Source organism: Musa acuminata, chromosome BXJ1-10 (assembly GCF_036884655.1).
Source record: "Musa acuminata AAA Group cultivar baxijiao chromosome BXJ1-10, Cavendish_Baxijiao_AAA, whole genome shotgun sequence".
NCBI classification, from domain to species: Eukaryota; Viridiplantae; Streptophyta; class Magnoliopsida; order Zingiberales; family Musaceae; genus Musa; species Musa acuminata.
This window is the reverse complement of record NC_088336.1, coordinates 33791745-33804261: the sequence shown is the minus strand read 5'-3', so window position 1 is coordinate 33804261 and position 12517 is coordinate 33791745. Positions and strand designations below refer to the sequence as shown.

Below are 12517 nucleotides of genomic sequence, written 5' to 3'. Positions count from 1 at the left end.
TGCAAACAGCAAACATGGCCACTTGATTCTTTTTCTGCATCGGCGAAACCTGTCCCTCTCGCCACATGCGTCGTGGAAGCTGATGATTGAATAGGTCTGAATAAGAAAAATACAACAAGTCTCATTTTCTTTATTTATGGATCAAAAGACAACAATCAATTAAGATGATAGATTTACGTAGAATTTTTTTTTTATATCCAGAAAAAAAAAAACGACTGACCGACTTAGATATTTTTTTGTATTAAACAAGAAATCAGTTTAATGAGTTTTAGCAATTTCTTAATAATGCATGCCAATTATTTTACGATCATATTGGTATCAACAGTCTTTTATATTCTGAAAATATCAAATTTTCCCTTTTGGTTTCTCCAATTGATTCTTTCTTGACATTCTTAATTCTTGTATGTCCATCATAAGATAGGATTATATATTTTTTATGTATTTCATTTATGTTGGTCCAATAATTGACATATATATATATATATATATATATATATATATATATATATATATATATATATATATATATATAGAGAGAGAGAGAGAGAGAGAGAGAGAGAGAGAGAGAGGTGGTGGTTCATCTCGTCCGCCACTAGTTCTTTAGCAGCTAAGAATGGCGGGGGTGGTTGTCCCCTTGGGGGGTGGGTGAGTGTCCCAGCCGAGCGCGACGGATGCCACAAGAACCCCAGCCACGCACATGCCAACCATCCTACTCCATGGGAGGCCCACCGCCTCTGATAAGACTGCTACCACCCTACAACTCATATAATTTATATACACATCTATAGACAATACACAGCCTATTTATATTACAGCTGTGTCTCAGTGAACTCAGCGACGCACATCAGCATCACTCGAGCTGTGACTCCTGACGTGGAACTCTCAACGCCTAGCTATAATCCGTCTTTTTCCTCATGATTGATGATCCGCTTTCTTCAATCTCAAGTATGTTATGATCTCATCACAGCGGAGAGTAAATACTCATTGGACGTTCATCAACGATTGAATCGGCCATTATGAGATGTCTTACTTTCAAGGAAGAAGCCTAAAAATCTCTTTACAAAAGGAAAAGAAAGATTTTGGAAGGTTCATCGAAAATAATAAAGTATTGTGTTGGAGGACATATTAAGCTCATTGGATCTCACAAAATTTTGGCACCAAGGTCAAATGATAAATAAATATTATACAGTAAGAGAATAGGACAAATTGAAAGTTCATGATCAACCATCTAATATAATTCATTATTTTTTAATTCGGATTTAGAATCGGCATCGATACTGTTACTTTAGGAGTCTCACGTTCAATCCCATCTTTTGCCATCTCAAAATGTTGACCTCTATCGAGTTCTTACACAACTGTTCCAAGCTAAACATGCAATGACTCGGTGAAAGACACGCCAGACAGATAACGTCTCCTTTTTTCCTTCCAGTAATTTACTGAGCTTGGCATTTGATTTAGCTTCTCAAGCTTGGAGTTATGGTCCCCATCAAGTTTGAAGAATGCTTCAACTCCAACCCTCTTCCAATGATACCCATTTCCATAGTGTTTAAACTCTGTTGTAGGGGTTGCAAATGCATATAAAATACAAAGAAAGAGAGGCAGTATTTGTAAGCTGTGCTTCTCTCTCATAGTTTATAAAGGCAAGGCCAGTTTGGTCACTAGGATCACATGTTCCTTCCTGCAATCTCCTATAGGGAGTAGTCCTCTCTCTCTCTCTCTCTCTCTCTCTCTCTCTCTCTCATCAGTCACACAAGAAGAACACACACTCCCACCACCTCACATGCTCACAAGGGAATTCCACTCTACTTTAATTAAAGCCCTGATGGGGAATCTTTGGGAGGTGGTGGAGTCGGTGGCCTTCTTGTAAAACCTCTCAACTGCTTAAAGGAAAAAGAAGGGGAGCAAACCAAAAAGAAAAGGGAAAAATCTCACCTTTCTCACAGTTTCTTCCTCACACCCTATTCTTTCCCTTCTTTATCCTCTCTCTCTCTCTCTCTCTCGTACACACACACACACACACACACATCCTTTTCAGCTCTGGTTTTCCCCTGCATTCGTTTGTGGTCTGGGGAGCCGAATGGAGCTTAGCATCGAGCGGGAGGAGAGGGGGTAGGGTGCCGTCGGAGAATGAGAGAAGGCTTCAAAGATGGGCAATTGCGGAACCAGAGAGGAGAACGCCGTTGTCGCCGCTCACGCGCAAGGTGACAGCTTTTGCTTTCCCTTTCCCCAAAATTCCTTTCTTTTTGGACCTGGTTGCTTTCCCTTGTGCTTGTTGATCGGGATTGAGACGTGGTCGTCGTTTTGTTCGGATAACGGACCGGATTGCTCGAGAACGGCATTGCGTCCTTTGATTCTGGTCAAAGATATGATTTTTCCTTGGGGTTTTGCCGGTTCTTGCTGGCATTGTTGTTCGGATCTGACGGATGGAACGATTTGAGGTTCTGGTACGGTTGGATCTTGTTGGTGGAATCAACATAGTGAGTTAATTTCTCAGTGATTTATGTTTCCTCCTTTTGTTTTAATGTACGTGCTTCAAATTTTCTCTTCCTTTGCGATGCGGCATTCGGTACTTTTTTGGTACTTCGTTTCTTTCGGTTTGTAAAGTAATTTCTATGGCATTGTTTTTCAGTTAGTCTGTGACAAATACTTGCTCAGTTTAAGTTTTCGCGGAGAAAGGAGCGAGCTTTATTCACTGTAAATTAGTTTATGTGCTGGAATGATTTAATTCAAGTAGATGATTTGCATTTTGAAACCTTCTTTGTGCAGTTCAGCAGCTCCAGATATTCCAGATACCTGTTAAGAATGCTCCTTCAGAGAAGAAACATGCTCGCACCTCTTCCGACATAAGTGACCCCTCAACCCCTCGGCACATTGAGGATTCGAGAAACATCGCAATATACACTGATGTGATTGCGTTCACTTTGTTCGAACTCGAGACAATTACAAAGAGCTTCCGTCCAGACTATGTTCTTGGTGAAGGAGGGTTTGGTACTGTCTACAAGGGTTATATAGATGAAAATGTGAGAGTTGGTCTCAAATCACTTCCGGTTGCTGTCAAGGTGCTCAACAGGGATGGTCATCAGGGACACAGGGAGTGGCTCGTAAGTTGGTTTTCCTTTTGTCTGCTATTTTCATTGTGGTAAAATAAGGTCCAGATCATTGTGTCATAAGCTTTAGTTCATTGACCATCTCATCAATGACTGCATTGACTTGATTCGTCTCCTCACTGAATGTGGAGACAAAAAGATGTATCTCTGTCCCAAATCATCAAGCAAATTCAAGCCATATGCACCTTCATCATTAATTAGTCAAATGCTCCCCTTTGTTAATACCTGCCACTAACATTTGTAGAAATAAGGGCAAGCCTTTGGTATAATAGTAAGGTTATTTATTTGCAACCTCGAGACCAGGATTGGGGTTATAAAAACAATCTCTCTATCCTTAAACCCTGCAGTGGCGAGAATCTCGTGAACTAGATTTGACCTTTAAAACAAAAAGGAGAACTGTAGAACTATATTGAAATTTCCATTTTGCAATTTGGAGAAGTTAACCGACAAAAGTTGTCATATAATTCCATCGCTATAAGGTATGAGCATGTGCATGCAAGTCATTGAGTTAATATACGAGAAAGATCTGGGATGGCCCAACATATGAAGTCTTATCCATGTTAATTCTAATTTTTTGTTAATATGTTAGACCATTGTGAAAAGACAAACGATTCCATCCAATGGGTGCGACAAAGGCTTCTGGGTTAACCCCCATAAATGGATGTCCATTTTTGTGTTTTCTTTTTCAACAAGCATGAGGAACCTTTCAGCATAACTAAAGCAAAATCATTTAAGCTGTACCATATGCATGCTTGCATTGTATCTAAAAGATAATCTAGAATATTTTGTTAGTTCCAAGTTGTCTACTCAACATTTGTTATCTATGTTTTTTATCACTCTGAGTTTATTTTTTTGACTTTGACTCGTATTCTTGTGTTACCAGACAGAGGTTAATTTTCTAGGACAATTGAGGCATCCCAATCTAGTGAAGCTGATTGGATACTGCTGTGAAGATGATCATAGACTGCTTGTCTACGAGTTCATGTTCCGTGGAAGTCTTGAGAATCACTTGTTTCGAAGTACGTTACTCTGACATCATCTTTAGATTTGTATGCGTCTTTGTTTCTTGATATGTACCTATTCACTTTGTTTAGAACTCTTTTGTTCCTCGCTGCAAGTTTAGCAATATTCTGATGTGCATAAGGAGTCATGTTTGTGATCCTCTTCATTCGTAAACTTCAGCTGATCATAGTTCCTAGTTTCTACTAGGACAGCGAGATCTAGAAATTCTTGGTAAAATTAGGCCAAAATTTTGTATGAAAATTATCATAAATCCAATGTCTAAGTGGCAATAAAAAGAAAAGTTAAGTGATGATCTGCTATATGAGTTGAAGACTCCTTGAAGATATAAAATGTGGAAACTATGACTAAAAGAAGCTAACTGTTTCTATTTGTTGTCATCTGATTATATGGATTTGTTTAGCATGATAAAAAGCTACATTTGGTATACCATTTTGATTTAGTGGTGCATGCATGTGATGGGTGTAAAGAATTAAGGTTGATACCCTTGACAGCAAATTAGGCATTCGTGTCGATTAAAATTAACTTTGCAACAATAATATAACCTTTTGTTGGTTGTTTTCTTTATTGGTTATTAAAATTATGCTTGTACAGTGAGCTTAGATTATGGACAAGTACATAATGGTACAAAGGAGGTGTGACACACATGCATAACCATCAACAAGCTTGTTACCTCGAGCTAGGAAAGACATTGTTATTAACAGGGTCAGTTAAGAATCATCGTGTTGTTGGATACATATGTTACAAGGCACTTGACACAACCTTGGTTAAAATAACAATACATGTTTAATCAGGAACTAGCCTAATTTATTCAAATAATCTTTTGGCTCTCATTGGGCTTTGAGTGTCTTTATCAATTACCAGTAAGCTTCAAAGTTTTGGGTTGGTGATAGGCCGGTGGCTTTCAATGATAATGCATGTTAGCTAATTATCATTATTGTTGATATTATTAGGAGGCTAAAATGAAAACGGATCACATTTTCAGTCACATTAAACCTGCTTTGTTGTGACCTTTGGCTTCAGAATGTTTCTTGTCTCTGTATCCAACTATAGGTCACCTTCAGGAGTGTTGTAAGACTTGCTATTCATTTGTAACCTGCCAGTCAAATGGTGTTAGTTAATGAGTCCTAAAAATGGCACACATTATTTCTATTTTCTAAATGGCTTTGTTGGGTGCACTTAAGTTAGATACCCTAGCAGCAGTATGACCTTTTATTTATTCCTGATCAAAATAATATACCGATGCTGTTAATTGAGATAAAGCCTTATAGAAGGGGACTTGACAAGGGGGTTGAAATATGTATGAACTATGAAGTGCCAGTTTCTTGCATATGAGATGGCATACTAGTGTTATTTTGGATGATGATAATTGCTGTGCTCATTTGTTATCTTTTCCTGCTATGAGTATATTCACTTAAGCAGGCTTGTTTTTTTTTCTTGGAGTAGTGGAAGCACCAGATATCCTCTTTGAAAAATTTCCTTCAGTTTCTTCTGTTGAAAATTTTGGCTTTATTTTCAGTTCTCTTGATGCTTGACCAGTTGCACTTTTATAATTGATATTGACTTATGTCTATGAACTTCAAGTTTCTTGTCTGTCAAACCTTATGCATTTTATTGTTATGTGCTGATAAAATTTTATCTGAACCTGGCTTATCTTCCTTGAGGCATTCAGAGACAGCTGCTCCACTATCTTGGGCAACAAGAATGTCAATTGCACTTGGTGCTGCTAAAGGGCTAGCTTTTCTCCACAATGCTGAAAGACCTGTTATCTACCGAGATTTTAAGACCTCAAATATTCTGCTGGACTCTGTTAAGTAGCAGTCCTACTCTACAATTCATATAATTCAATATTATATGGTTCCTTTTGCAAAGTTTTTCAAAATATCATGTGTAGCTTTTGAAATTTGACCTTGTTTTGCCCTTTCTCTTCAACACCTTCACAGGATTACACAGCCAAGCTATCTGATTTTGGTCTTGCGAAAGCTGGACCAGAGGGTGATGAGACCCATGTTTCAACAAGGGTGATGGGCACCTATGGCTATGCTGCCCCTGAATATGTGATGACAGGTCTTGCATGTCGACATTTTGGAATCGTTATCGTGTTCTAACTTCAATTATCTTTGTTATGATATCAGGTCTTGACAACTGAGATGTTGTTACACATTTCATGAATTCTCCATTATGGTTCCAACTTCCAAGACAGCATATGATTCACCACATAGTCTTTTATTTGTAATCACTATTCAGTGCTCATCATTATTGTATCCGTGGCGTGAGCAGGTCACTTGACGGCCAGGAGCGACGTTTACAGCTTTGGGGTTGTCCTTCTTGAGCTATTGACAGGCCGGCGATCTGTGGACAAGACGCGCCCAAGCAAGGAGCAGAGCTTGGTCGATTGGGCTCGTCCCAAGCTCAATGACAAGAGAAAGCTGCTGCAAATAATCGACTCAAGATTGGAGGATCAGTATTCAGCGAGAGCTGCTCAGAAGGCCTGCAGCCTGGCATACTACTGCTTGAGCCACAACCCGAAAGCAAGGCCTCTTATGAGCGATGTCGTGGAGACACTTGAACCCCTGCAGGCAAGCAGCGGCAGTGAGGGCTCATTTCAGGCACTAGGTCGTGGCACAGTCTCCGACTACAGGATGCACCGTAGGCTTGCGGGAGGCAGTGTCAGTTGTAGACCAACTCCAAACACAAAATGTTCGCCAGGTGCTCTTCCAGCCTGCAGGGTCAAGTGAGTCCATCCTGGGTGGGTGTCATTGTACATTATCTATCTCGTCATGCTTGCTCGTGTGGGTTTTCCTTCTTCCACTATGTTTTGATGTAAATCGTATCGTCTTATCACCATCGTCGTCTGCAAGATCTTTATTTCTAATCAGTGCTTTGTGTATTTTAACCGAGGCAAACCTTGCCAAAACGGGCTAGGTTTTGTTCTAGAAATGAAAGCTAGTTGGACCACATAGACCTGAGTGTCATTCCAAATATGATCATCTGCGAAAGCATCAGTGTGGAAGTGACTTTCTTGTTTAACTTGTCCTACCAATTTTGCAGTGACAAAGGAGCAAAACTGGTCGAGCCAATAAGGTTAGTGTGCTTAACTCAACTTCTTTAGTCTATGCCTCTGATGCATTGTCCTGTTCATTTTATTTCCTTCTAATCTGATGGCAATTACAAGTGCACTGCAGTAGGGTTAGCAATATGTGGTTTCTTAGTTTACTTTCAGAGTAATCACAGCCTCTGTTAATGAAACAACTCTCTCTGTACACTGCAGTAGAGTTGGCAATATGTGGTACTGCAAAAGGGACCTGTGAACTGACGCAGTGTGAAACAACTCTCTCTACTTTGATGTTGTCTCTCGGATCGCTTATTCATTCATCTTACCTATGTCTCTTCTTGTTTTTGGACTATGATGAGTTGCTCAAAGGATTTCATTGCTTATTCTCACTAGCTTCTTCCAAGCATTGGATGAGAAAAAGTTGCCGACAACTGAGCCTTGTTCTTCGTGGACTTTGTCTTCCTAACAATGCATCTCAATCTACGACTTAGATCTAAACTCCGACAGAGTTACATCCAACTCCCAGAAATAAGGTTAATCTCAGTTTGCTTCGTGCTGCATGCACGCTTTTTATTTCAGTGACACATCGATCTGAATCAACACTGCCTTGTCTGCTCGACGTAGCCTCAATGCAAGCATGATGCTAAAGCAGAGGAAGAAGAAGAGTGCTGTTCTCATTGCTCGTCTGTGGGTCGCCTCTCTGCTCTTGTCCCTGTGCATTCATCGCCAATGGGCAAAGGAGTAGGGGCTTGATGAGAATGGAAGCTGCTGTGTTCATGAGAGCTAAAGAGAGAGAATGTTCTTCCCTGTCAATGTACAGAAGACGTGTTAGAATCGGGAAACAGAAACTTAGGAGGAACTCCGATGACTAAGCTTAGGCGGATTCAGATTCCTGTCAAGTGCCATGCTTTTGCTTTCGGCCTTGCCGAAAGAAACATTTTTGGAACCTCATTCCATCCCATTCTGCAGAGCAAAGACAAGTGAGTAGTCATGTCATCTCAAGTCTCAAATCCTACGTCGCTTTAAGAGAAAGAAGATGCTGAGCCTGTAACATGTCACTCTATTCGTGTTCTCGCCATTCCACCCCACCTTTGTTCCATCAACTACTGCATGAAGATTTCCTGCTCATGGATGGAGATGGAGGGTGTCACAAGCCATGCTTCCTTCTTTTCTTCTCTCTGATGAACACCGTGGTAGTGGTGGAAGAAAGCTTTTCATGATGCAACAGGAGCAAGTCGTAGCTGCTGCGCCAATCACATATCTAGCAGATCTCGATCATGCATGACAGGTGGAGAGGATTCAAAGGCAAAGATGGTCTGGAAACAAGCCGCAGAACTCGTGTGTTCCCCATGAGAACGTGAACCTTCTCCCAGCCATGGTAGAAAAGAGGAGTTGCGTTCACTATGATACATATTGCATGAGATTTCAATCATCAACTGACCCAAGTACATGCCTAAGTTTTGAGAATGAAACATGCAGCAAACAAGCTTGATAGCCAAGCATCTGAAAAGCCAACTACACAAGTCACTAATGTAGGACACATAGAAAGCTAATGATATTTGCTCCAGATTTTTGATGACCTCAAGCATTTTATGGTCATATCTCAGTACTGAGTCTGTGACATGAAGGGAAGAGAGAATCTATCTTTCCTCCTAGAATTCCTAGGAACCAATCTCATTGGTGTGGGAACTGCTTGAGTTGCTGGGCAGAACTAGTCCTGATGCCAACTTTATGACTGTCATGTGACTCAGCTATCACCTTGCATGCATCTGCTTGCGAATAGTGGAGTCTGTGTGGATGTTGAGTCAAGGAGTAGAAGATGCCTTGTCAACTCACTGTACTACTCTCTCAGAATAAGATGCTTGTTCCATCTCCATTGAGTTATAATAAAGTCTATAGCTCATGCATGTGCAAAAGCTTTGATTGACAGAGTGGTGGCTTCTCATGATGCTGGTGTTGCCTTTGTCTACTTATTGGTTATAAGCCGAGGTGGCTTTCCAATGATGAGACATGCTACTCTATGCTCTCTTCCAACACTGGGAAGATGAGCTTCTCTTGGTCATGCCACCAACCCAATTGACAGTATGGACTTCAGCTAGTGCACTTGAGGAGGTTTGGACCTCAATTCTTCCACCTGAATGCCATGTTCTGAGTCATTTCTCAAGCTAGCTTTTAGTGTGCATGGATTTTAAGCCACTAAATCTAATGTTCATGACTTGAACCCAATCTCTCTCAAGAACTCCATTGCTGCTTGTAGTACTGTGGAACCACTCACTGACTCTTCCTCCCTCCAACCCTCTCTCTCTCATTTCTGGAATCTCTATACATCTTTGCTGGTGGTGATTTTTTGAAGCAAAACAAAAACTCTTTTATCCTAAAAAATGAGTGATTTTGGATAGAAGATCATGAGCTTCTTATTTTCTTGTCTGCAGCAACCAAACTAATGTTCTTATCTTTCACTTCCCTATTAAGTGCTGTAATTTGCCATTATTAGGTGAAGAAATAGTTGGATTCCTATGATCACCATGACAGAAGCACATGCTGTGTCTCTCTATGAATGCAGCTAATGCTTTTGAGCTGCAAACATGCATGCAGCTTGGAAGGCAATGGATTCGTTCACCTTTGCTGCACCAGTGGCTTGAGGTAGGGTTACTGCCACGAAAGAACACATCCACAGTAGGGTCATCTCATCTGCTTTCAGAAGCTTTCTCTCACTAGCTGCCACATGAACTGCCATGGAGTTGGATCTGCCATGTGACAGTATCCCCGAGAAGGTGGTGTGCACATCTGTTGCCATCTCCGTGCCTCCGTCTGATTGAAACCCTAGAAGACATAGTCATTGGCATCGCCATGAGTGCTGTCTGGTGCTTTTGTCCCCTCCGTCGAAGACCTCTCCAGTGTGCTGTTATGTCAAACTACTGGGATTTAGTGTAATTGGCATTCACTCTCCTTAATTCCATTGGCTAAACTTCTGGGACAAGATGGGCTTAGCATGTCAAGAACATGTTGCCTTGTTTCTGGGATCAAATGATTCTGCTTCTCAAGGCTCTTTAGATTATGCAGAAGCAATACAAAGTGCTTTAAGCACTACTGAGAAAATAATTATATATTGAACTTTTAGCAGGCATTTCTAAACTAGCCTTATGATTATGTTCTGAGCTAAACAAGCTTTCTCATGTGCTTGCAATAATTATGTCATGGAAAGTAAGGGATGATATCTAAGGAAAAGTGCTACATTTGTGAGTTTTTGGGGATCAAACCTTCCATTTTCTATTTTGCCTGCAGACAGCCTTTTATTTCACAATCCAACTGAGTTACAATGACTTTTACTGATCCCCTGTCAAACCAAATCAATCATAGTATTTTGGTTTAATGACATGAGATACTAAAGATTCATTCAAAAGCATATGCCTTATCATTATGATTCTCTTGTTCTTCATCGATCAAAGGCTTAAGCTCGATTTAGAATCAGTCATGTGAAGATGGAATGCGACTTGTCCTACAAGACATGGATTGGGGTTTGACGACACTCACCATAAATATACAGCATGGGTTGTCACCCATTCCTGCATGTCGATCTTGACTCGCTTCATCATCGTTGACTTCCTACATGCATGCGTTTGAAGTCAACCAACCAATTAAAACCCTCTATTTGGACACGCTTCGATCGAACAAAGCTAAACGTATCAAACCAAGCCACGACGACTTTCTCTTGCAGACAAATGGCATCTGTTGTGCCACCAAAATGAGGGCTTTTACTGGTAGCTGAACTATCATCTCCTCACCATGCAATTCGACATGTACGTGAGCATCACACACGTTATCGATTCTTCATGTCCCTGTAAAATCTAACTATATATCGCATAATATTTCCTGTATTAACTTCTAATTACTATTGATAATTACTAAAATCTCATATGAAAGATAAAAAGATACACTAATTTATCTAAGACAGATTCTATTTAACTCTCGATTTTCTTTAAATTCTTTAATTTCACAACACTAATTTAAGTATTAGAGAAATCTTTGTCCACAACACCTAATAAAGCAACTAATAATACATCGATTAAATGATTGATTAATATGAGCAATTATTCTAAATTGATACAGTTAATGACTTGATTATCCACCCGACTTCTTCTCCCAACATTAGAAAATGGCAGTAAATTATATGCTTTTGCACGGGCAATTTCGTCCACACGTCCTTCATATATACCACCACTCTTCTTGCTGTACCTGCACCTCTCGATCTCTCTCTCTCTCTCTCTCTCTCTCTCTCTCTCTCTCTCTCTCGCAGCGCCGCTGGAAGATGGCTAAGGTCCACCCGAACAGCGCCGTTCCTTCTCTTGAACTACCGAGGCTCGCCACTTGCTGTAACGGTGTCGATAGTAGCGCAGCTGGGCGGAAGGAAAACGCTGCAGTGTTGACGGTATGGCGGAAGTCTCTGCTCTTCAGCTGCAACGGGTTCACAGTCTTCGACGCCGAGGGAAACTTGGCCTTCCGAGTCGACGTCTACGGATCCGGCACTCCCGAGGATCTCGTGCTCATGGACGCCGCTGGAAAGCCGCTACTCACCGTCCGGCGGAAGGTACATCTACGTGTTGCTCTGTTCATACCGTTCCGCGGAGTACTGACTCGCTCGGGTTTGAGTTGTGCAGAAGCTGAGCCTCGGGGAGAAGTGGCTGATATATGGCGGAGAAGACACCGTTAACCCCATCTACGTCGTCAAGAGGCGCGTGACCCTCCTCCCTTCGAAGCCCACCGCCGCCATCGCCCACGTGGCCCAGTGCCGCGGCGGCGGACCCGGGTACGAGGTCGAGGGGTCGTACTCACGGCGGAGCTGCACCGTCTACGACAAACGAAGGCTGGTGGTGGCAGAGGTCCGGCCGAAGGAGGCCGTCGGCGGCGTGGCCTTCGGCGGCGACGTCTTCCGCCTCGTCGTCCACTCGGATCTCAACGCGTGTCTCGCGATGGGCATTCTGATCACCCTCGATCAGATGTTTCGATAAGGGTGACGTCTCTGATCGACGGCTGAGATCGAAAGCTGGAATGAAGGCCATTTGCGGCCTCTGCTTTCTATCTCGTCTTTTTCTTAAGGCATATTGACCAAATGAAAGACAAGCAAAATATGAGTGTAAATATTTCCATTTGCAATGAGGAATTTGGATTTTGGTCCGGCAAACATCCTCCTTTGCAGAACAATTGATTTATGTGGGTCCCAGGAGGCCTAACCAATCCCGAGAAGGGTAGATCGAGTACTTGGGACTCTTCCGTAGCTTTGTTTCCATCAGGTATAAAACACTTCCTGCGGGCGCATCAGGTATCATCCGCCCAC

The 12517-nt window shown here is 41.6% G+C and overlaps 2 protein-coding genes across 2 annotated transcripts; both read left to right on the top strand.

Annotated features, from left to right (window-relative positions):
- The first annotated feature begins 2006 nt into the window (after nucleotides 1-2006).
- On the top strand, nucleotides 2007-7085 carry LOC103969522 (probable serine/threonine-protein kinase PBL8). Its single transcript, XM_009383076.3, has 6 exons — nucleotides 2007-2201; nucleotides 2767-3101; nucleotides 3991-4126; nucleotides 5800-5936; nucleotides 6071-6194; nucleotides 6408-7085. The coding sequence occupies exons 1-6, from the start codon at nucleotides 2147-2149 to the stop codon at nucleotides 6863-6865; spliced, it is 1245 nt and encodes a 414-aa protein (XP_009381351.1). The 5' UTR covers nucleotides 2007-2146; the 3' UTR covers nucleotides 6866-7085.
- A 4345-nt stretch (nucleotides 7086-11430) lies between these two features.
- On the top strand, nucleotides 11431-12364 carry LOC103969520 (protein LURP-one-related 8). The gene is made up of 2 exons (XM_009383075.3): nucleotides 11431-11770; nucleotides 11841-12364. The coding sequence occupies exons 1-2, from the start codon at nucleotides 11492-11494 to the stop codon at nucleotides 12189-12191; spliced, it is 630 nt and encodes a 209-aa protein (XP_009381350.2). The 5' UTR covers nucleotides 11431-11491; the 3' UTR covers nucleotides 12192-12364.
- The last annotated feature ends 153 nt before the right edge of the window (nucleotides 12365-12517 follow it).

Excerpts from the sequence above, each read along its gene's own strand:
- LOC103969522 (XM_009383076.3), top strand. The coding sequence starts at position 2,147 with ATGGGCAATTGCGGAACCAGAGAGGAGAACGCCGTTGTCGCCGCTCAC. Across the intron at positions 4,127-5,799 it reads TGAGAATCACTTGTTTCGAA|AGACAGCTGCTCCACTATCT; the intron begins GTACGTTACTCT and ends TGAGGCATTCAG. Across the intron at positions 6,195-6,407 it reads CCCTGAATATGTGATGACAG|GTCACTTGACGGCCAGGAGC; the intron begins GTCTTGCATGTC and ends TGGCGTGAGCAG.
- LOC103969520 (XM_009383075.3), top strand. The coding sequence starts at position 11,492 with ATGGCTAAGGTCCACCCGAACAGCGCCGTTCCTTCTCTTGAACTACCG. Across the intron at positions 11,771-11,840 it reads TACTCACCGTCCGGCGGAAG|AAGCTGAGCCTCGGGGAGAA; the intron begins GTACATCTACGT and ends TGAGTTGTGCAG.